This window comes from Microtus pennsylvanicus, chromosome 10, assembly GCF_037038515.1.
Source record: "Microtus pennsylvanicus isolate mMicPen1 chromosome 10, mMicPen1.hap1, whole genome shotgun sequence".
Taxonomy (NCBI): domain Eukaryota; kingdom Metazoa; phylum Chordata; class Mammalia; order Rodentia; family Cricetidae; genus Microtus; species Microtus pennsylvanicus.
The window spans coordinates 87,727,037-87,749,487 of record NC_134588.1 but is presented as its reverse complement, the minus strand read 5'-3'; the positions used below and the strand labels follow the sequence as shown (position 1 = coordinate 87,749,487).

The 22,451-nt window shown below is 48.4% G+C and overlaps 1 protein-coding gene across 17 annotated transcripts in view; it reads left to right on the top strand.

The window, feature by feature from the left end:
- The window catches only part of Cacna1d (calcium voltage-gated channel subunit alpha1 D), a 302,791-nt gene that overhangs the window by 246,598 nt on the left and 33,742 nt on the right, over positions 1–22,451 (top strand). For 7 of the 17 annotated variants that reach the window (XM_075988926.1, XM_075988915.1, XM_075988913.1 and 4 more), the window contains 9 exons: positions 225–371; positions 1,972–2,173; positions 4,059–4,217; positions 5,622–5,732; positions 10,669–10,752; positions 11,189–11,272; positions 17,298–17,342; positions 17,748–17,876; positions 20,707–20,772. In XM_075988926.1, the coding sequence (XP_075845041.1) occupies positions 225–371; positions 1,972–2,173; positions 4,059–4,217; positions 5,622–5,732; positions 10,669–10,752; positions 11,189–11,272; positions 17,298–17,342; positions 17,748–17,876; positions 20,707–20,772 (1,027 nt within the window). The remainder of the gene's footprint in view (positions 1–224; positions 372–1,971; positions 2,174–4,058; positions 4,218–5,621; positions 5,733–10,668; positions 10,753–11,188; positions 11,273–17,297; positions 17,343–17,747; positions 17,877–20,706; positions 20,773–22,451) is intronic. The other 10 variants (XM_075988927.1, XM_075988919.1, XM_075988928.1 and 7 more) reach the window with 5 other exon arrangements.

The window sequence follows — 22,451 nt, the reverse complement described above, 5'->3', positions numbered from 1 at the left end:
GGCACCCTGGATCTCCAGCCACTCCTGCCCCAGAGAGTGCACTTTCCCCTAGTTGTTACCGGCGAGTTACCTGAAGTATAGAGCAGACTAAACGTGGAGGAGCAAAGGAGAAACTTCATCTGGGCTGTGCTCGGGTGTGTGGTTTGGCTGAGGCTGCATACAATGTTCTGACCCAATGCTGTCATATGTGAAGCTAAGGCCACTCCAACTCCTTTCTTCTCTAGGGGGCTTTTCATTCTTTATAAGGATGGGGATGTCGACAGTCCTGTGGTCCGTGAGAGGATCTGGCAGAACAGTGATTTCAATTTTGATAATGTCCTTTCCGCCATGATGGCACTCTTCACCGTCTCGACTTTCGAGGGCTGGCCTGCGTAAGTACAAAGAATATCCAGTCTTCACATGAGGCCCCTGCTTGCTCCTTGGGGACTCTGGGCTGTCATCTTTCCAAAAGAGGGGTTCTACTTTTGCTCTTTACTGCTAGCAAGCTTACCCGTGACTAGCTTTGGGCAACCATGCATCATTTCTTGCTCATCGTGGCTCCTCCATCTGAACAGGCAGGCGTTAAACGTCTGCATCTTACTTCTGGCTTCAGTCGCGAAGGCCTGGGGCAGCATCTCTGGGTGTGGTTAAGGAAGTCCTGAGAGGCATTTGCTGTATAAACTGCTGTTGGCAAGTGCCCTTCTGGTGTTCTTCGAGAGTATCTGACAGCATCCAAACTGTCATTCTCTCACTCACTGTGATCCATCATGAACACTAAGGTGTGCCAGGCATGGAGCAGACCACCATGCCGTTTCTTTCATGAGGGTGCTTAAAACACTCATTCTTAAATTATGCCTTAATATCAACTCCATGCAACATACTGCATTGGACAACTTGGAGGAAATCACTTGACCATGGCACTGTTCCTCCCTCAGAGCCTAGAGTTAATAGAAATGTCACATAATCATACCTAGTATGGAATAGGGTCCAGATGAATGGCTGGGGTCTGGACTAGTTAGTGTACCAGAACATAAAGAAGGAAGACAATAAAAGGCAGAGGGGGTCTCTGGCACTCTGTTGGCTCCCTTCAGATGTGCCACGCACACAGGAGCTTCAGGAGGGGAGTGCCCAGGCTGGTCCCTGCTGGTTGCCAGGACTCTCTGGTGACTGGGACTGACATTCTCAGAAGCTTCAGCTTCAGTGGACAGCTGAGTAGCACTCGCTTACTTGCTGATCTAGGAGAAAAGGTGTAGAGTAAGAGCCAGGCACTGCGGTGATGCCAGGTTTGGGACACTGTGCCCTAGTGAACTATTGGGGCAGCTGATGGGATGTGATCTAGCCTGGGGCTTGGAGCTACAAGTACCTGAGCCCAGCTGGGGACTCTGTGCCTGAGGACTGTGACTGTGGCACTTGGCTGCTTCTTGGCCATTGATAGGAAGGGGATAGCAGTAACATCTGCCCTTCTAGAAAGACGTAGAGGTAAAAAGAGAGGGCGTGGAAGTGCACATGGGGCGGGGTCGAGAAGGACTGACTGCATTAGAGTCGGTTGGCGGAAGTTGGGGAGGTTTATGGTAATGTCCTTCTTAAGAGTTCTGTCTGATACTTGAATGCCCCTTAATTTGAGAAATCCTGTTTGGGTACTGGATGTCTGTCAGTGCACACGTAATTATCAGTGCCTTCCATATGGCGGTGTGATGTTCTTTTTCTCTTATCTGTTAATAGAAGGCTGCATTGTTGACTGTAAAATCTGTTTGATTTTTCAGTTCTCCAGATAGTCTCTGAACGATGATATCTGGGTAACCCCTCACCTAATTACTAGCTATCTGGGCCCAAGGCTTAAGATGCCCCCATGACCAGGCTGTGTTCAGAGGCTTTGGTGTCCCATCCCTCACGACCGTGCAGAGGAATTTTGGGAGCCTCTTGTGGGGCAGTGGGCTGGGCTTCTTGGACTGTGGGGTCGGCAGGTTCTCACCCAGTTTTCCTATTCTCCAGGTTGCTGTATAAAGCTATTGACTCAAACGGAGAGAATGTTGGTCCCGTCTACAACTACCGTGTGGAGATCTCCATCTTCTTCATCATCTACATCATCATTGTTGCCTTCTTCATGATGAACATCTTCGTGGGCTTTGTCATCGTCACCTTCCAGGAGCAGGGAGAGAAGGAGTATAAGAACTGTGAGCTCGACAAAAATCAGGTTAAAGTCACACGCTGTTCGTGTTTCTGCCCCTCAAGCAAGAGCAGAACACCTCCTCGTTCCGTGGTGTTTGCTACACAGAGGAGAGGGTTCGCCCCAGTTCAGGTCCCATTCAGACCACACCCGCAGTCATGTTGAGTCTCTGCAGAGTTAGTCACCAGACACAGAAGAGACTGTGACTGGGGAAACCAATCCCCAAGCTTGTGGTTAGGAGGCAGAGAGGACTGAAGCCACAGCCCATGGCCGTGACTGACCAGTGATGGTATACTATTGCCACTCTTGCATGGCACTGTGACCCTGAGCCAGAAGCCACTCAGACTCACACAGTCCCCACAGAGAGGCTCTTTGGTATCTGCTGGCTGAGACTTTCTCCACCTTTGTGCTGTTGTGGGCTGATTCTTCTCACCTGTGTTTCCAGGGCACAGCTGTAGAGCAAGAGCAGTGGCCTCCGCCCACCCAATGCGCTGGCATCCTCTTCCTCCAATAGGGAGCCAGAATATTCCCAGAGGTCTTCTGGGGACCACAGTTTTCTTCGGTCAGAATATGCTGTCGTTCAGTAGGAAGTGTGAGGACCGTGGCTTTGCTGGCGTTGTCATCTTCTCCCTGTCTTGGCTGACGTGGTAGAAGTAGGAGCCTTGACTCTGGCTGCGTGGTAAAGCAAGGAACCCAGGAGCCTGCGCTCCGGCCCTGCTCTGCCTGCACCTGCTCAGTGACGTTAGGCTCATCTCTGCTCCTGTAGAGATTATTTATGAAGCCATGAAGGAGTTACACCACACATGTTCTTTTGAACCATTAGAATATGAGTTTGCAAGTCTGTTCCGAGGGTTTTCCTCTGTCTTCTGTCTTTTATGGTGACTTGGTGAGCAAGAATGATCTGGCAGTGCAGGCTTCCTGCAGGGGTGGCCATGGTATATGAGGTATCCCTGCTGAGGTGGCAGCTGTAACCACGTGTAGGGGCATGCTGTCTTGTTTTGTGGAAGAACTTTGCTGTGTCACAGTGTCCTTGTAACCCCTACCAGTGATAAACTGGGAGAATTTGGCTCATGTCTTTGCTTACCCATGGAAGATGGGTGAAGACGAGGCTAGGTAAGCCATGCAGAGCGGAGGTTACATGTGTGTGCAACCTAAAGTCCCATATAGGCTTCACTCTGGTGTCTCTAGTCAGAGTAATACTAATTCCAAACAGAGAACTTGTCTGAAGCCTGTTGTGTCTGGAATGAAGCTGAAGGTGAGAGGTAGGGCAGTGGAGGAAGGGTGGAGGCAGGAGCAAGTCGGGAGGTCAACTGGAGGATCCCTCTCAGCTTGCTCCAAAAAGGAACTAGTGTCTGTCCCAGAGCAAGTAAAAGACCAGTGGGTGTTTAGAGCCAACCTTAGATTACTCTAACCATTCTCTGGAGATGCTGGGGTGAGCATGGTAAGTTCCCACCCCATTAAGACTAGACAGGCAGCTTCTATGGATCTGGTAGAGGATCTGGAGAGCATCCCGCCTCAGGAAGTAAACTCAGCCTCTGGGCTTCTGGAAAATTCCATGCCTGTCATTAGCTGACTTCCTCTTGTGGAGGACAACACAGGCAGACTTTGCATCACCACCTGCTGGCCAGGAAAGACCCTGACAAGGCTTGGTCCAAGCCCCCCACCCCGACCTCTAGTCAGAGACGCTGCAGAGCTCAGGAGAAGCTGTGTCTGCAAATCTGAGCCAGCACAGTGGCTGCTCCACCTGCTTCCTAAGTTACCACAAGGCAAAGTCTAGATCCTCCCAGAGACTCGCTGTTGTTTGTGGTCATTTCCTTGAGGGCCAGAGTGAGCTCTTTAGGCTGATGACCACTGTATGCTCCTTCCCTGGAAGCTCTGAAACCCCCATGTTTGTCCTTTTCTACCTTTGCAGCGTCAGTGTGTTGAATATGCCTTGAAAGCGCGCCCTTTAAGGAGATACATCCCCAAAAATCCCTACCAGTACAAGTTCTGGTATGTGGTGAACTCCTCGCCCTTCGAATACATGATGTTCGTCCTCATAATGCTCAACACGCTCTGCCTGGCCATGCAGGTAAAAATGGAGGCCACTGCGGGGACCAAGTCTCGGTGTGCCACGCAGTCCTGTACCCCAGATCCCAAGGGTAGCATGCACCACCTCCCTTGAGAAGGGGGTTGACTCTAGTGTGGTCAGAGTTTCATTCTTCCTGACTGTTCTCGTGGTAGACTCATGAGGTCACTTTTATGTTTGGGTCTATCTGGGTGACGGAGTTGTGGGTAGTGCTTCCGTGGAGCCTGTGTGTGGCGATCAGTGTGGATCGTGAGACCCAAGAGTGACTGAGTACCAAAGCCCTGATGCCACAGCTTCTGTCCTGGTTTCTTTCCTTACCAGCTGGTGGCACTGAGAATCTTACCTCAGGCCATGAGTGATGTGGGAAGTCTTCTATGCCCACCTCAGGCCAAAAGATTCTGCTGAATTAGTCAAGTCTGGTGCCTTGAAATTAGTGTTAGGTTTTTTAAATTGAATTTCACATGTATGAGTGTTTTGCTGCCATGTATGTATGTGCACCATGTATGTGCCTGGTGCCCACAGAAGTCAGAAGAGGGGGTTGAATCCCCTGAAACTGGAGCTATGGATGATTGTGAGCATCATGTGGGTGCTGGGAACTGAGCCCAGGCCCTCTGTAAGAACAAGTGCCTTTAACCTTTGAGCCACTCTCCAGCCCCTTCGCCCCATGTCTGACACTTTGGTCTGCACCTGTCACAGCGGCTTTCAGTTAGAAAGGAAAACCCAAGTTACATTTCTGTCTTCAGGGGCTCCCAGTGTGATAGTGCAAGATTTTGTAGAGTTTTTTTTTTAATATTGACCTGAATTACAGTAATTTCTTGCTGACCCTGACCAAGTCACATTGCAGAACAGTGCTGACAGTGAATCTTCAACAGTTACTGTCTGATAGATAGGACACTGGATCAGGGGGCAAGAACCAAGCTCTATAACCAGATTCTGCCCAGGCTTAAAGAACTTAAGCAAACCAAACTCTTGGTTCTTTAGTCAAACACACATTTTCACATACGTTCTTAAAGTTAAAAATGATAAGATCTGATGTTGATCTAGGGGAAGGCATAAAGCCTGGGTAATACCACCTTTAATAAGATATAAACCTAAATAGTATATGATTTATCACTAATCCAATTCTACCTTTATTCATAGACATTTAGGTGGTATCTATTGTGTGTTAGTCAAGGACCTGAGCATCATTCCCAACAGAGAAAGGGTGACGTCACCGTCACCGTGTTGTGGACACCCACCCTGTGTTTTGTGGACGTTCACCATATGCCCTTGTAGTATGGGGTTGAATTGCCCAGAGAAGATGCTATACTGGAGGGTGGGAAGTGCCCCCAGGATGCAGATGGCAGGGGACCTCCTTGGCAAGGACGTGAGGTCCTAAAATGCTGACAGCTCTGCCTTCATCTGCAGCACTACGAGCAGTCCAAGATGTTCAACGATGCCATGGACATTCTGAACATGGTCTTCACGGGGGTGTTCACTGTTGAGATGGTTCTGAAAGTCATCGCGTTTAAGCCCAAGGTAAATTGCTGAATCCGCTTTGCAGAGGTTGTTGTTGAATTACCCCAGAGAAGGACCTGCTTCCTTTTAGCCTTGTGCTGCCAAATTACGCTAAACTGCTCTGGTAACTAAGTAGGTTACCACCTGAGAACATTAAAATCTGATCAGGACATCTGTATACACATGGGAAAATAAATGTGCAGAAACAACCTTTTGAAAACAATTCTGAGAAAAAGAGAGGAGAGAACTGGGAATTTGTAGGCTGATTATCACTGAAAACCCTGGTTTTTCTGTTTTTGACTAGCATGTCGTGCTGGCTCAGGAGAATGTAGCCCATTATCTGAGCACTGGGGGAGTGTCCGATAGTCATCAGAAAGACTCTGACCCTGATTTCACTCTGAGATTGCTAGCACGAAGGCAGTTTTTATTTGTTGCTGGCCTCCAGCTTCCTTTTTACCTTCTATGGAAAGCTCCGCTACCTCTCATTGCTACAGCATCTCTGTTTGTTGGAGTTAGAAAAGTCCTCTTGTTTATGAGAAATGAGCGTGAACTGTGTTACACCACACTGAAGGAGTGACTCCATTGTGCCTCCTTTCGGGGGAGTCAGTTCAGTCCCACAAAGCCCAGAGGCTGTGGCGTCACAAGCCATGTAGCTCAGCATCAAAGGTCACAATTGTGAAACACCTGAAATCCATCCTCAGCCCATCACAAGTTCCTTCATTGCCCCACGCCCCTCTCTCCTCCTCTGCTCTATCAGGAGACTCCTAGTCCAGTTGTTGGAGGCTATTGTGGACAGTAAGCGTTTATTACATTCAGCGTTTCAAGGGTGCCTGGCTTATAGCCCCATGCTGGAGACTGCTCATGCCCCCACTACACCATTGCTACCATCCCCAAGCAACAATGTTCCTTCCCTCTAAAGCCTTAGACTGAAGAGCTGAGCTGAGCTGCCATGGGGGGCGGGGTTCTCCTTCCTAGCATAGACCCTGACTCTCAGAAGAGAGATTGACAAAGCCTGGTGCCTAGGTGTTCATACTCCGTCTAGAGGCATCCGATAACTACAGTATAGCTTCAAAAAGGGTTGGGTTTGTGTACTCTACAGTTATACAGAATTTGAATTCTAGCCTGTTCCTTTCTTCAATTTGAGGTAATTCTTAGGTAATCTTTAATCGGATCTTTGTGGACCAAAAAGAAAGGACATTTGTAAGTGATTAATTGGGGTGATTGCAGTGGGGTCAAATTTGGCACCTTACGCATGGAGCGATGTTACGTACTGTGACTTGTCCATACCTACCTACATAAACATTCCCTCCTTTTCCAAGTTCATCAGAACCTCCTCGGGGACTTTGGTTTGCTTCTCTTTTGCCTATACTTCTTTGAACAATATTTGTCTGAACTGATGGGAAAGGTTGCAGAGTCAGAACGTGGGAAGTTCTTGAGAAATGTGCATGGAACAATCCCATGGGACATTTCCCAGCAACTCTGTGCCATGGCTTCCTGTGCCCGGTGATTGAGCTCTACAGTTGGAGAACACGCACACCCCACAGCATGTGAGCGTGTGAGAGTGTATGTTTACTTGTGTGCATACATGTGTGCCTATGTGTATTTGGGAGTGTACGTCTGAGCATATACCCTCTAAGGCTAGTGCATCAGTGGCTTGTAGAACATTGCTTGGCCCAGTGAGTCTCCAAGCCTGGGAGAAGTGTCTAGACACTTACACACTGTAGGACCCAACCCTTGAGATGGTGCAGACACACCCAGGGTAGGCTTTCCCCCTTCAGTTAACTCTGTTAAGAAAATTACTCACAGGCTTGCCAGCATAGCCAATCCAGTTAATTCCTCATTGAGATTATCTTCTCAGGCCAGTCTAGGTTATGTCCAACTGACAATTAAAGCTAACTAGTGATCTAGAGAGCAAGTTCCAGGACAGCCAGGGCTATGCAAGGAAACCCTGTCTCGAGAAAAACAAAAACTAACCAACTAGCACAATAACTTAAGTGCCAGAGTCAGAACTATTTCTGACTAATAAAAGCTATTACACGTGGCTGTCTGACTTGTTCTTTGCAGGAGGAAGAGCCGAAGAAAGGATGGAAGGGAGGGAGAAAGGGAGGGAGGGAGGGAGGGAGGAAAAATTTGATTGCTGGCTTCTCCTGAGAAGCCCTGGCTTCAGAAATCAGTTATAGAGTGTGTCACTCCTTCAGCTGGGAGAGTAGGTGGGGATGGGCCCCATGTGAGGAACCATGGTGTCTCCAGTGTAGGAAGGGTGGAGGAGCTGAGTCATGCTGCCAAGGCAGTGATTTCATGAACTAGGAGGCTGCTAAACAGGGAAGCAGTGTGTGGGAGGAAAGGGAGGGCTGGCATTTCTGCCTCCCCTGGACTATTGGAGCCACCTGGCCAGAGCCTGGGTGCCCAGTCACTCACACCGTGTTGTAGGTGAGGGGTGTCAACCTTCAGTCTGCAACGTAGGGATTTGGGCACGTGATTTTGAAACTGTGGAAGATTCTCTTAGTCTGTCAGATTTATAAAAGGTTCCCTGAGTGCTGGCCCTTATATTGCTGATTCAGAGGGATTTTATCCACCACAGTGTACCCAGACTGGACTGGCCCAGAGTGGGAACGCTGACCATTGTGAAAACAATAGGGCTGCTGCGCACGTGAGGTAGAGCCCACAGCTGCGGACAGATCCATCAGGCAAGATGAGAACAGTAGAGCATGTGATCCAGGGCCAGTCAGGAAGTGAGGGAATGGGGCTCAGTCTTTGGTGCTCTGTGAGTGCTTGTAGTCTGAACGTTGGGTTGAGGAATGTGTTCCACCCCGCAGGCCATTCAGTGAGGAAAAGGGAAGGGCCTGCCCATCACCAGAGCAGTGATGTTTCCAGGTGAAGAAATTGCAACAATATAAATAATTTAAGAGGACTCTGATGCTGGAGGCCCCATGTGACCAGGCTGCTGTCAGGGGACTACCTTGAGAAGGAAACGGGCTGTCTTGTGTCCTGGGGCCAGCTCCTTATCCTGCCTCTAGCCTCACATCACAAGTCCATCCTCACGGGAACTGTCTTCTCCCTGTTTGGCCAGCTGAGAATCCTGCGTTCATGAGAAGCAAGCTAAGGAAGTGTGAGCTGTACTTTGAAGCAAATAGGCCTGTTGAATTTCCTGCAGGACAATTCCATTTGTCGGTTCCTTGAGCTTCTGAGAGAACTGTTTGAGCACCAGCCAGTAAGGGGCAAGTGCAAGAGACACCATGGCTATAAATGAGAGACCAAGAGTCAATCGGAAGTGACTAAGGTTGAGTCTGGGGAGTCATTGTCAAGAGTAGCAAAGGGAAACAGTGAATGACTTCCTGTTGATGGATGGTGGTGCTGTTATAGGAAATAGAAAGCCACCCCACTCCAGTTGTTAGGAGGCAGCATGTCCTCCTTTTCCACAGTGCCACAGAAGGCCGAGCCTCTGTAGAGGCTTCCACTAGCCTTGCCTTTGATCACAGGCTTCTGGGACCTTGACACTTCAAAATACCTCCGGTTCTGGTTTTCTTAATTCATCTGTAAATGTACCCACTGTACACATACTGAACCCCTCTTTGTAGAATTCATACCTGAATTTTTATCCTTAAAACATATTCCCCCTTTTCAAGATAGAAGGTGGCTTATAGACAAATCTTGACAGTATAGCCCCAGTAACTAGAAGCTTCCAGCTCTGTTCAGAATGCAACCACCACGTCCAGTGTGGCTTTCTAGGGGGTGCCGGGAGTCAACAGGCTCCAGTTAATCATGAAGTGTGAAGATCCTCGAAGGCATAAACCACACAGAATTACATCTAAATTCATAAGTCATGGGTACATTAGAACTGATACAAGATACTAGAACCTGAAAATTGGAAGCCAGGAAACACTAGGGTACGAGTTTGTGGAGAAAAACATGAATGTGTCTCAGACCTGTACAGAGCAGAGTCAAGGCTCTGGGGGCTGACAGGGTTGGTGGAGGTGACCGCAGATGAAGCCATGTGCTCCTCATCCTTGGAAGGCTTTGGCGTGGCCGACCTTCTGGATGAAGGCCTGAGAAAGGTGTGGTCACTGTGACAGAGTGTGGATAGTCAGAAGGACCTGGGAAGCTCCACGAAGGAGCTGGCATCTGTCTGAGCTCAAGGGAGGAAGTGGATTTGAACTGATTAAGGTCAGGGGAATTGCAGAGGAATCAGGTATCAGGGAAGGAGCCAGGGACATTGTTGAGGGAGCCAGAAGCTGGAAGATGGAAAGTCAAGGTAGAAGGAGACCATGGGCCATCTGAGACCCCTGAAGCATCCTCACCACCCTACAGTCTGTTTCCCCTGCCTTGGCTTGTTTTTACGCCACAATCCAGAGTTTCTCTGGCTCTGTGTATCTCTTTGTCCGTCTCCCTAAAAGCTATGACCTTTATATAATCACCCTGTGTCCTGTAAGCCAAGAGCCGTTGGGAATCCTGCTGCACTGTGTGGCCTGTTATCTTTGCTGGACTGGTGAGGATGGGGGTGGGGGGAGGCTGGCCACCTAGTGACTTTAAGTGGGAAAATAAAGGAAGGGCACTTGGAGACTCTTGGAAGTGTGGAGGAGCCTCACTCTTGCAGGCTTAGGGTGAATACTCTGGGTAGCAGGGCTGGGTTACCCTCTATCTGCCCAGGGCCATACGCCTGTAGTATTTGTGCGTGCGTGTGTGTGTGTGTGTGTGTGTGTGTGTGTGTGTATGCGCATGTGTGTGCCCGTCTGTGCCCATTCTCACTCATGCCCTCTCTCACACATGCAGGAGCACAACCACCCCTCTGTACCCCTTTCCACCAGTAGACAGTATTGTTTTCTCCCCTTTGGCTTTCCTGACCCCTTCCCTGGTTGCTATGGGTGCTGAGGGGACTCGGATGTGTCCCCTCATGTGATCCGTGTGATGTTCCCTTCATAAGTGCTCATAAACATCTGCCCCTGCCTGCTCTGTCCAGGGGTATTTTAGTGACGCCTGGAACACGTTTGACTCCCTCATCGTAATCGGCAGCATTATAGACGTGGCCCTCAGCGAAGCCGACGTAAGTATGCACCTGTGTGGCCTGCGTCCTCTCTCTTCTGTCTGCACATTCTGCTCCCTGCCCTGATGTGGCATCACCTGGACAAGTCACAGACCCCAGTCATACTTGATCGGAAACTAGACATTTCCTCACAGAGACTGTGGGAAAGAACCTTCTAGAGTAGAGCCTTAGCCCAAGGCCTCTGCAGACACAAGCCACCTTTGCAGGGCTGACTCTGGCACCATTGACCCCAGGCACTAGTAGGCAAGGTAAGATAGGGTGTCTCTGGTTGTTCCATCTGCTCTGTCAAAATCCATCCAAAGTGATGTATTGATGATGTGTTTGTCTTGGGGCGATTTTTCAAGTAGTCAAGTGGCATATTGTTAACGCTGTCCTTTTCTTCTTTTTTCCTGTTGTGCTTCCTGTCCTCTGTGGCTTCTGAATGCTTGCCTAACAGCACTATTTCACTGATGCATGGAACACTTTTGATGCCTTAATTGTTGTTGGTAGCGTCGTTGATATTGCTATAACTGAAGTGAATGTAAGTAGCAAACTTTGTGTCCTTAACGTGATTGTTTTCATTAATTTTGGCATAGAAGAGACTAGAAGGCCTGCCCGTGAATCCCCATGCCCATAAATATTGCAGGCACTAATTCATTTTGAACAATGAAAGTCAATTTGTAGTCTCCCATCCCTTGTCCTGTCTCCATCCGTTCCCCTAAAGAAATGGAGATAAAAGCACAGGATTGCCACTTTGGAGGTAAAATGGTTACTTTTAAAAGATCGTCCTCAAGTCTCACGGGCGCCATTACTCTCTAGCTAGGTAACCTTAACAGATCTCCTGACTTCTTTGCATCCCAATGTCTGCAGCTACAGGATGGAGTCTGTAGTGCGTGCCTTGTGCCCACATGGTTCTGTGATGGCACAAGAGACCCCTCTAGCCACGCCTGGCTTTGAGGTAGTTGCTGCCACTCTCCTCCTAGCCTTGGGTCTGCTCTGAGTCTAGCTGGTGCCCCTTAGTGTCAAAAGAGTGCCGCTGCCTTCTTTGTTACACGCAGTTTCTTCTTGACAAGGGAGCACATCCATACTGGGCGGAGCAAACCCCCAGCACGGGCAGGCAGCGAAGGGCCCTTTAGAGGACATATGTCAGTGTGCATGTCCCGCAAGGCAGTGAGCGGAGCTTGGGCGAGTACCATTGTGTGGTGTCGACTTTTGCTCTGTGTTGCCAGTCCAGTGCTGTCTGCTGCCACCCCAGTGCTCAGCTCTGCCTGGCTGATGTATGCAGGGCTGAGGATTGTCAGGTCCATCCTGGTACCCAGACTGCCTGTACCAAATGGAACAATGGTATTCTTGGATGCCCACTGGGGCAGCAAGGCTGACTTTAGTCAGTGTGGATGGTTGGACAGCCACCACCCTATCAGTTCCTGCCCGACTTCAGTCTTCAGTTTCCTCAGTTATAGGTCCAGCAGAGTGGGTATATCTACTGGGGATAAAATTGTGTAAATATTTATGAAAATACTTATTAAATAATGGGTTATGGAGATGCACTGTTATTCATGCAGTATTCCTGTATACTGTGTAAAATAGACTGTAAGACATTACCATGGCCACCAGAGTATGATGTAAGCCCCCTCACACCAAAATCCATACCATGCCACGCCAAGATACTAAGATGGCATTTTGCTAGGCCTGGCCTGAGTACACGTACCCCAAACTTCTTAAGCCTAGACTTATGTAAATTCAGCTTTACAAGACATATTCTGTAGGCAGCTATAAAATTTCTATGCATGATATGTAAATGTCAGTTGGGTGTAAAATAATCAGTTGCTGCTGAAAGGACAGCAGGACCCTAACTTGATTGCCGTGTGGCGTGACATCTGACTGCTTTAATCATCTCAGGGCATTTGAAGTAACTATGCTGTGTTCAAAGAACTTACCATGGGTCAGAAACAACCTATGACAGATGTTAGCACACCTAAACTGTCCTATGACAGATGGTAGCACACCTAAACTGTCATCATTCTAGCAGACTTTAGGTGCGGTGAGCCAGAGGTTATAAACTCAGTATTTTCTGGGTACCAGGATGTAGCTGAGGCTTGTTCATTAGCTAGACACCCAGCTGTCTCATGCTGCCTACCTGCTGACTAGCTAGTGTAACTTGGTACACCCAGAGGCAACACCTGCTTCCTGGGCTGGGTGTTGGCCCTGCTCTTCAGCTCTGGCTTGGCCCTGCCTGTCAGTGTCTCAGGGCGGTCCTGTGTCTCTGGATGGGGAAGGTCCATGTGTAAGTGTCCAGTTAGCACTTTACGTTACATGTCTGTGCAAGGCCTCTTTTATGATGTCCAGTTCTTGTTGAAGACTCACATTGGGGAATATTACCAGTTCCCAAACCTGCTGGCAGTCAGTGAATTTCCCTGGCTAGCTGTATTCTGAGACCAAACACTCCTTAGCCTTGGCCTTGGCAGCTTCCTACTCTGGGTTACCTACAGAGATCTGTGTCCCTCTACTGTCCCTTGATACAAAGGTCATGCTCCCTGCTCGTTTATCCCATCTTCAACACCACTTTTACTGGGCATCTACCACTTGTAGGCTGGAGCTAGGTTCTGGGAAAAATCAACAATTTTTTTAAAAAAGAACATTCTAATTCTCTGACGTTACAGATATTTTAGGATGGGGATGTTTATTCCTACACCCCCCCCCCACCCACACACACATACAGTTCCCCAGGAGAGCAACGCATGTCACATCCCCAGTGGCCTTGTCCTGACGTCGGGAGTCAATTGAGCATGGATACCCTTGGTCCATTGTTGGCTGGTCTGAGCTGTCATTAGCATCATGTTTTGTGATGTTTAACCTGCTATGCTCTCTCCCTCAGACTCTGTTGATTTTCCTTTTCTGTTGCCTAATTGATTTTCATGTTGGTTTTATTTTTAGAAAATTGTAGCGGCAAGTATATATAATCATATATACGGTGAAGTCGTTAAGCAAAAATGCTTCTAGAGACTGTATACTTTATTTCTGCTTCCCACCTTTGGTGTTTTGCTGAGTGTCACAGGACTTGCTAAGGATCATCCATAGTCATTTTAACGGTTTCTTCTCCCGTATGTCCTTGTCCCTGACCAGGGCCTGAGCTCAGGCTTGCTTGGTCAAGTCATATTGGCTCTGTGATTTGCTAGCACAGCCTTCCGGAATGAATAATCTGGCCTGGAAAATAAGAACTCTTGCTTGTTTGTAGTCTTTGCAATTTTTGATGGCCCTTTGCATTGTCCTGTTTGCATGCTCACCAGTCCTTTCCGTCCTTCTGTCCCCTCCATGCTCCACCCCCCGTTTGCTCATGGTGTGATGGCTTTCCTGGACCTGTCCCCTTCACCTTTGGTTGTGCAGTGACCAAGCTGCTGAAATGTTGGATGACACTAACAGACTTACTTTGCTTTCTCGCCAATGCCTGTTTGTTCTTTGAGTTCTAAAACAATCAAGCAACAGTTTTTCTGGCCCAGGGATGGGTGTTGCTGACAGTCAGACTTTTTTGATCCTACTGTTGCCTGGGAGAGAGTGGTCTTGCTTAGAAACTGGCTGCTTGTGTTTATCAAAGAACGTAGAAAAACCCGACGGGGGCTCACTCTCAGAGCCTTGTCAAGCGCCCAGCTTGGACACTGTCCCCATCGTTTCATTCAGCTTGTTGTCAGAATGAGACACAACAGTTTGGCTCTCAACCCCATATGGTAGCTGGGGACCAGGCTGAGGAACGTGACCTTGCAATAGCAGAAGCTACTGAAACTGTCCGTTCCAAACCTTTAGGTGACAATGAAATCCTATTGAACATGGATCGCCCAGGTCCTTGAGGCCATTCTTGATAAGAAAGGCATGTGGAGAGCAAGTCTTTCCCTGCTTCAGGTGCTCTAGTGTTATCCATGGGTGACTGAAAAGTCGAGCATAGTACCAGGTAACTTCTGCTCCTTGTCCATCCTCTACCTTTCTGTTCCCAATGTGCCTCCTCTATCCCTTAGAAAGAAGATAGAGGTGTTTAATTCTCTTGCATCCAAATTATGATCCCTCATCAGATCCAGAAGGCTTGCTCAGCTGTAACAGCCCAAGTGGGCTTTCCTCGTGGTCCTGCTCTGTACTACTCTGTTGCAGTGGGCTATCTGCTGAATACTTGGCCCAGCATCACTATGGGCTAAGGACCAAAATTCTCAACTCTGAGAGCATATTAGAATAACTTTAAAAATTCCTGGAGTGTAGAAGGACCCAGATCAATTTAGGAAATAGCTTGGGCAGCACGTGGGCATTGGTGGCTTTAGAGTGCAGCCCAGGCTCAGAGCAGCTGCCCTCTCTGCAGATGGAGCAAAGCCATCCTAGGGGCCTTCCAGTTTGGAAGACATTGTGTCAATTTGCATGGTCCCCCACTGATGTCAGATACATCCTCCCTGATAGCAGTTCTTCCCGCCCTACAGTGTGTGGCGGCAGGGGTGATGATGTTTCAGGCCACTCTGGGGGTGCATGCAGCCTGAAGTGCTTTGTTCTTTTGTTCCTGTGTTGCATGGTCCACTGCTTTGTCTCCTGACAGATGCTGTCTCCTCTCCTCTCCATAAAAAACAACAACAATAAAAAGTTGACTAGATATTGTGATTCGCACCTGTGATCCCAGTATGTAGGAGGTGGAGTTTGAATGTAAATTTAATGATTGATGATTGTCATCTTTCAGATACACTTAAAAAGATACACATTTCCAAAGTCGATTTAGCCAACTTTTATCAGCCCAAAGAAAGAGGATCATGAATGGCCTGCCATGGAGTAACGCAGAGGAGCAAGGATAACAGATAGCCAGGAAGAGCGGCTGGCTCTGCTGCTGTACATCCGCATATGTGACGGGGATTTTGGTCACATAGCTGTAGAGGGCTCTGCCCTGCCCCCTCCAGTCCTCTGAGCATAGACAAATGGAGGTGTACATACACACAGATCTACACAGATGCTCACACACATGTGCACTGTCCAGCTACCTGGTCAGGTGGCCCTCCTCTCCACAGCCCCTAGGGAGAGCGTTGTGGGGGTCAAGAGTACTGGGAAACTAATTCCTGTGTGTGTTATAGTCTTAACTTAAAAAGCAAACAATAACACAAATCCCCATGATCTAAGTTAGGCATAGTGGCTCACACCTATAACCCCAGAACTTCGGGGGTAGAGACAGGGGTAGTCAGAGTTTGAGGCCAGCCCAAGCTTCATAATGAGACCCTGCTCCCTGTCTAATTAAACACACACACACACAAAGCTCATCTCTTTAAGGATATGTCGCTACTTCTGGGGTGAGGCGATAATAAATATAAACAAAATTGATGGACCCCAAGTTCTGACATGCCTATGGCAGAGCTCCTGTCCCGAGCATCCATCCAGGTGGATTCGAGCCCTTTCTGGTGATCAGGACCTGTTCCTGGGTCCAGAGTCTCTGCTGAGTTATAGGCATGGCTGACATAGCCGAACCCATTTACTTCTTAAGTCCATAAAATTCTTCTCTTTGGGCTCAGGAATCAGTATAAAAACCAAGCCTTTCTTCCCCATGTCTCCAGGGGAGGACCCATCTAGCAGCGTGCCCACCTACCTCCCTGTGTAGTTTTACTGTGTGCTGCCACAGAAAACCTGGGCTGGGAACCTCCAACAGCCTTTCCATTATCCAGGAAGACCCACCACTTCAGTGGAAGTGATGGGAGGGGCGCGGGAGAGATAGGAGGCTGTCTCCTTCCTTCATTATTGCTATTATTATTTAAAGATGCTTCCTGGTGGGGAAGGCTGGCCTCCAGCCTCTTCGTATTTTCTTAAGCAATACCCTGAAGGTACTACGTTGAGCACTAGAGTGGTGAGGAAGGGCTCAGCCCTCTGTGAGGGTGAGAGAACAAATGAACACCAATCCTTGGTGTGCTGCTAGGTCCAGGGTACCAGGCACACAGTCGGATCTGGGGGAGGCAGAGCTGTTGAGGCTCAGGCAAGCCAGCCTCATGATGTCCTTCCAGAGTCCTGAAGACTCTGTGCTTGACTGGCTGGGGCCAGGCTGAACTTCCGGCAAAGCAGTGCAGGTGGCTGGAGAGAAGCCTGCCTCTGCCCTGTACACAGACCAGGCCTTCCAGCCCTTCAGCAGAGACACTGATCCAGTGGAGTGCATGGAGTGCTGAAGTGTGGGGACCACAGACAGAGCCACGCTTTTCCCCATGGCTAGAGGCATTCGGGGGGCTGCTGCAGGAGGTCAGCTCCTTTGACTGAGCCACAGAAGCAGAGCTGTCTCTGAACCTGTCTTTAGAGACCGTTAAGGTCTGTACCACAGTCTTTGACCAATCAGTCACCTGACACATCAACCCCCTGGAGGAAACTAGACTAGCGTAGTGTGTCTGCTCCTGTCAGCGACTGTCCCCACCTCCAGTCCAGTAACAGAATGAGGGACTGATGTTTTCTCAGGGAAGGAGCAGCTGTGTTGACCAAAGACATTAACTACACACTGGTGAAAGGGGGGTAATGTTTCCTGAGCCATTGCTTCCTTCCCCCTTCATTAATGCATTTCAATCTTTGATTTCTTAAAGCCAACTGAAAGTGACAGTGTCCCTCTCCCAACTGCTACACCTGGGGTAAGATCAGTGACTGGTCCCCAGGGGCTGGGCCTTCGCCTTTAGTTTATTTGACCGTGTTGAGTTCTCCACTGGTGTTCTGTATTCTCCATGATTGTCCTTCCAGAACAGTGTCTGCAGTGGCTTGCATTCCTCATCAGTGTCCAGTACTCTTGAGCAGCCCAGCGTTCTCCTCTAACACAGTAGAACACGTGGACATGCATGTGCTGTGTGGATGCAGTTTTCCCCCCAACCCCTGTGTTGTTAGCATGTGATTTCCATTCCTACCATGCTTTCTGAGGTGAAAAGGTCCTAGAAACACACCTCCAGTTCTTACTCTGTCACCTCTGCGTCTGTTGCTGCTTTCTCAAAGTGTTGCATGTTCTACTTTCCACTGGGTTTGACCTCTCCATGATAACCCTTCAGAACTCTGAAGAGAGCAATAGAATCTCCATCACCTTTTTCCGTCTTTTCCGAGTGATGCGCCTGGTGAAGCTTCTCAGCAGGGGGGAAGGCATCCGGACGCTGCTGTGGACTTTCATTAAGTCCTTTCAGGTAAGAGCCCTGCCAGGTCTCTCCTTTCTGTCCTCGGGGGCGGAGGCGTATGTAAGTCAGGGATTGTCATCTGCCCTGGAAGACCCGCAAAGCCCTCTGAGGAACCACGGTGTCAGTGATGACTGTGGGGTACACACAGCACTGCCTCTGATGAATCAAGTAGGAATCAAGAGCAGAAAGAAGACCCTGAAACTCAGAACTGCTACGGTTCCCAGAGAGAAGGAAATGGAAGTCTTTGGAATGTCTGATTGCCCAGAATGTTCAGCAATAGTTGTGTCTGAGAGAGAGAAAGCACTACACATCCCCTAAAGCCTGGTCGCCTTGTCATAGTTACTGTTATAGCGCCATGATGAAACGTCATGACCAAGGCAGATTATAGAATAAGGCATTTAATTGGGGCTTGTTTGCAGGTTCAGAGGGTGAGTCCATGATCCACTCGGCAGGGAGCAGGGCAGCAGGCTGACAGGAATGGGTGCTGGAGAAGTAGCTGAGAGTTCACATCTAATCTGCAAATTATAGGCTGAGAGAGAGGCTGAGATAGACAGAGACAAGAGACAGAGTTTATGTGGACCATTCTCATTCAAACCATCACATAGCCTTTCTCTAACTTAGATGGATTCTCTACTTAAACCAGGTTACCGTAGGGTGCTTGATAGAATTCGAGTTCAGTTCACTTAGGTATCCACCGGGCCTTATTTGACACCTAGGACTCCATCCTTCGATTCTAGTCAATTCCTAAACAGAACTTTCTGGCGCCCTGCTGTAGACATCCCACTCTTCTGGCCAGAGTCAGCTGAGGCGAGGAATCGATGTGGATTTATGGGAAAAGGTGCAGCCATGTAGGGAACCCGTGCACATGCACAAATGCTGCGGAGTGAGCCATGCGCCTTCTCTGCTTCATTAGCTGTGCTTCATTCATGGCTTAAAGGCTCATGTGAACCAGTGAGTTATATAAAGAAAAAAATTCAAGTTTGCCCCTCACCACCTTTGAGATAGCCATTTAAAAATCCCAAGTAATATGTATTTATTATTTATTTATTTGTTTGTTTGAGATGGGCTACTATAATAATGGAATGTGTGTGTGCAAAACAATCCTGTTTCTTGAAGAAATTATTAAATTAAAAAAAAATAGTAGATAAAGAAGCCAGGTAGTCATTTGCCTTGAAACACTATGCTAGCACAGTCCTCAAACATAAGAAAATGCAAAGAGCTTTTGTGGAGAGACTAGGCCCTGTGGGATGCCAGTCATCAGCCCCCCTGTTGGTATGGTGCTGTAGCATTGGGCCAGGCTGCAAGTCCCAGAGCCAGTAGCCTATGGATGGCCTGTCCGCTTTCTCATGTACTGTCCTAGATGGGAAAGGGCTGCTCGAATCACATGTGCTTGGAATTAAGCCCAGCAGCCCAGGCAGCCTAGAGGCACACCATACATACACATGGGTGCATTTGTCATGTGTGGCGATGGAAACATGGGCGACAGGACTGAGGTCTGGCCAGGCACACAGACTTGTTGGGATGCTTTTAAATAAAAAGAGCCTGTGTTTGTTACCACTCAGCTAGCTTCTTTTCATCCTGAGCCCAGCCCTTGACTTGGTAGCTCTTTTTGGGCGAATGTCTGGTTCAGCGGCCCATTTTAAAGACAGCCTCAGATGCACCAAAACATATCCAAGCTGCAGTTAGAAAAGAAAGCTCAGCAGATCCCCTTGTGATTTGACCAAGAATGACCCCATGTTTGAAGTTCCACATTTCTCCCTGTCTTCAGTCTGTCTGTAGTCATGGTGGCTGGCTTGTCTGTCATCTGTCTATTGTATATAACTCATCTGTCCCCTTGTCTTGTCATCCTTAAGACTGACTGATGCCTGACTTTCCCTAAGAAAGGGCTTTGCTCTGTAACGAGCAACCAAGAAAGCATCACATGCAGAAGAAATGAGGGGTATTTTGCAGAAATCTTTAGCAGAGTTTTACAAGAGAATGAGTTATTTGCACCGAACTCCAGAGCACTCAATACTGCAAATGCACCATCATCAAGTTTATCCGTGTGGATTCCAATGTTTATGGCAGATTTTGTTGCATAAGATTGTTTTCAACCTATTTTCTGTTTTCAGTATTTATTACTATAATATACACACACTGCTTTTTTGGTCAGGGCCATAGAAGAATACATAACTTATCATAGTTTTGGATTATTTTAGGTTATAAAAGCTCATTTATACAGGAAATCTGAGGCGAGTAAGGATGATCGATTCATTGTTACAGACAAGTTAAGCGGGTTGAGTATACAGCAGGATTAAGGACCAAGTGACCTCAAGATGTATTAACTGTGAAGTCTAGCAAAACTTGTAATCTCTTTGAATGTAAAATATTTTTATAAAATGTCTCACTACTGCATTTTAAAGTGTTTTGCGTTCAGAAATTGTTTTTGACCCTCTGACTCAGTAATTCTACTCCTATGCTCCTACTCTAAGAAAACCCAGAATCAAGGTGATTTTGCATAAAGATGTTTCTCGACTCCTCTACAACAGCTCCCCAATCCCCACCCAAGATACAGAGGAAAATTGAAGCAATTGGGGAATCTGATATTTTGGAATGATTTGGTCAATTACGGTTTTATGAAGGATGCAGGGTACGCTTCAAACTCCCTGAGAACTGTGTTTCTATATGGAAAACGGTTCAGGTTAGCACAGGGCGATACTGAGCTTGGAGTGCACACCCTGCCTGTGACGCTGTGTAAGTCTAGGCGTGCAGGTGTGGGGATCTCCAGAACTGAAGCACTTACGCTGGGCTAGCCTCATGTGGGTCTGGGCTAGCCTCATGTGGGTCTTGTCTCTCACAGGCACTGCCATATGTTGCCCTACTCATTGCCATGCTCTTCTTCATCTACGCCGTCATTGGCATGCAGGTGAGTAGCAGCTGCCTTTCCCTCACAGAACCCCTCAGGTCTGTACTTAGGCCAGGTCACGTAGAAAGACAGGACTTGATGTTTTAAGCCAAATGCCGTGGCTCCTGAGGAGATAAGGAGAGAGAATGTTATGGCCCCTTGGGTGGGATTGAACTCCCAAGATGGAGCTGCTGCCAGAAGGAACCAGACACAGAGGGATGCAGAGTTGGAGATGCAGCGGGAGACTGTTGTGCAGTCCTCCTCCCCGACCACACCCGCACTCCTGTCTTAGGAGAACGAGATAGACAGGAAGACCTGTGGTCGATCGGAGCCGCAGAACGCTATAGATGCCCCGGTGGGGAAGGAGACTCCCCAGTCGTCAGTTGGCGATCACATGCTCTGCCCTGGTGATACTCATTCCCAAAGCCTGGTGATCACACGGGCATTCTCACATACACCCAGATGCTATGGTTAGGACTAAAGCTGGGCATGGACCCAGGCATTTAGGCTGAGAGACTGAAGTGTGTGCTCCAGGGTTGGGAAAGATTTGGGGCCCTCACTGACAGCTGGGTCCTAACACCCTGGGGTAGCTGGAGGACAACAAACAGCTCTGAGTACCCTGAGTCGGAGGCAAATGACCTACATTGGTAGAATGTTGTTGTTCTGGCTGCGGAGAGGTGCACCCGGGAGAAGTGACATAGTTCCAGCACAGAGTGATACTGTATTTATTTGTTTGTTAGTTTGTTTGTTTGTTTATTTTGTCCTGGAGGCATAGAAGTACTTGTGGGAATTTTATTGGGAGTTCCAGGAAAGAGCCACCATCACACCAGAGCCCCTGTAATGGACTAGCATGAGCTCCTGCTGCTGGGTGTTATGATGAGAGGTAGCTCAAGGGCTGTGCGAGCTTCATTGCTCACCTAGCTCCAGATTCTCATAGCAGGCATCTGCCAGAACCCAAGACCTTCTGCCATGCCAGTCTGCTCCTCATTCCAGTGGGGAAGCTTTGCTGGGCAGGCAGAGCCCACAAGGCCCCGCCTGTAGTGATGTTTCATTTGTATTTTAATAAAGCTTGCCTGAAGATCAGAGTAAAACAGGCCCACTGGTCAGCCATACAGACCGGGCAGTGGTGGCACACACCTTTAATCCCAGTAGCCACACTAGTTAGCCATAGAGGCAGGGCTGCGGTGGTGCATGCCTTTAATCCCAGCACTAGAGAAGAATATAAGATAAAAGGAGATAGATAGCTCAGTCTTGTTCTGAGGATTCATGGACGCAGGATCACCATTTCAGACTGAGGTTGAAGAGCCAGTGGCTGGCTGCTTTGCTTTTCTGATCTTCAGGTTGAACCCCAAGATCTGTCTCTGGGTTTTTAATTATTCGTGCCCGGGGAGGGCAAGTCCTCAAGGCTTCATCCCATTCCCTTTGTCTTATCTCTTTTCTACTCCTCTTCCCTCCTCAGGACATTGTGCTCCTTCCAGGAGACGTTCCCTCTATCTGGAGAACTCTTGCCTTTCTCACTTAACTGCTTCTCCTTCAGTTCTAGGCTTATGGACTGCTCCCTCTGGGGTCTTCCTGTCCTGTCTGCCTAGCACTGGGGAAATTTCTGTTCCCTGCTCCCTGCTCCCTGTTCCCTGCGAGGTTGGATCAGGTTCCAGCACTTACTGTGGCTGTTTGCCATTGCCTCATCACCCTTGTATTCT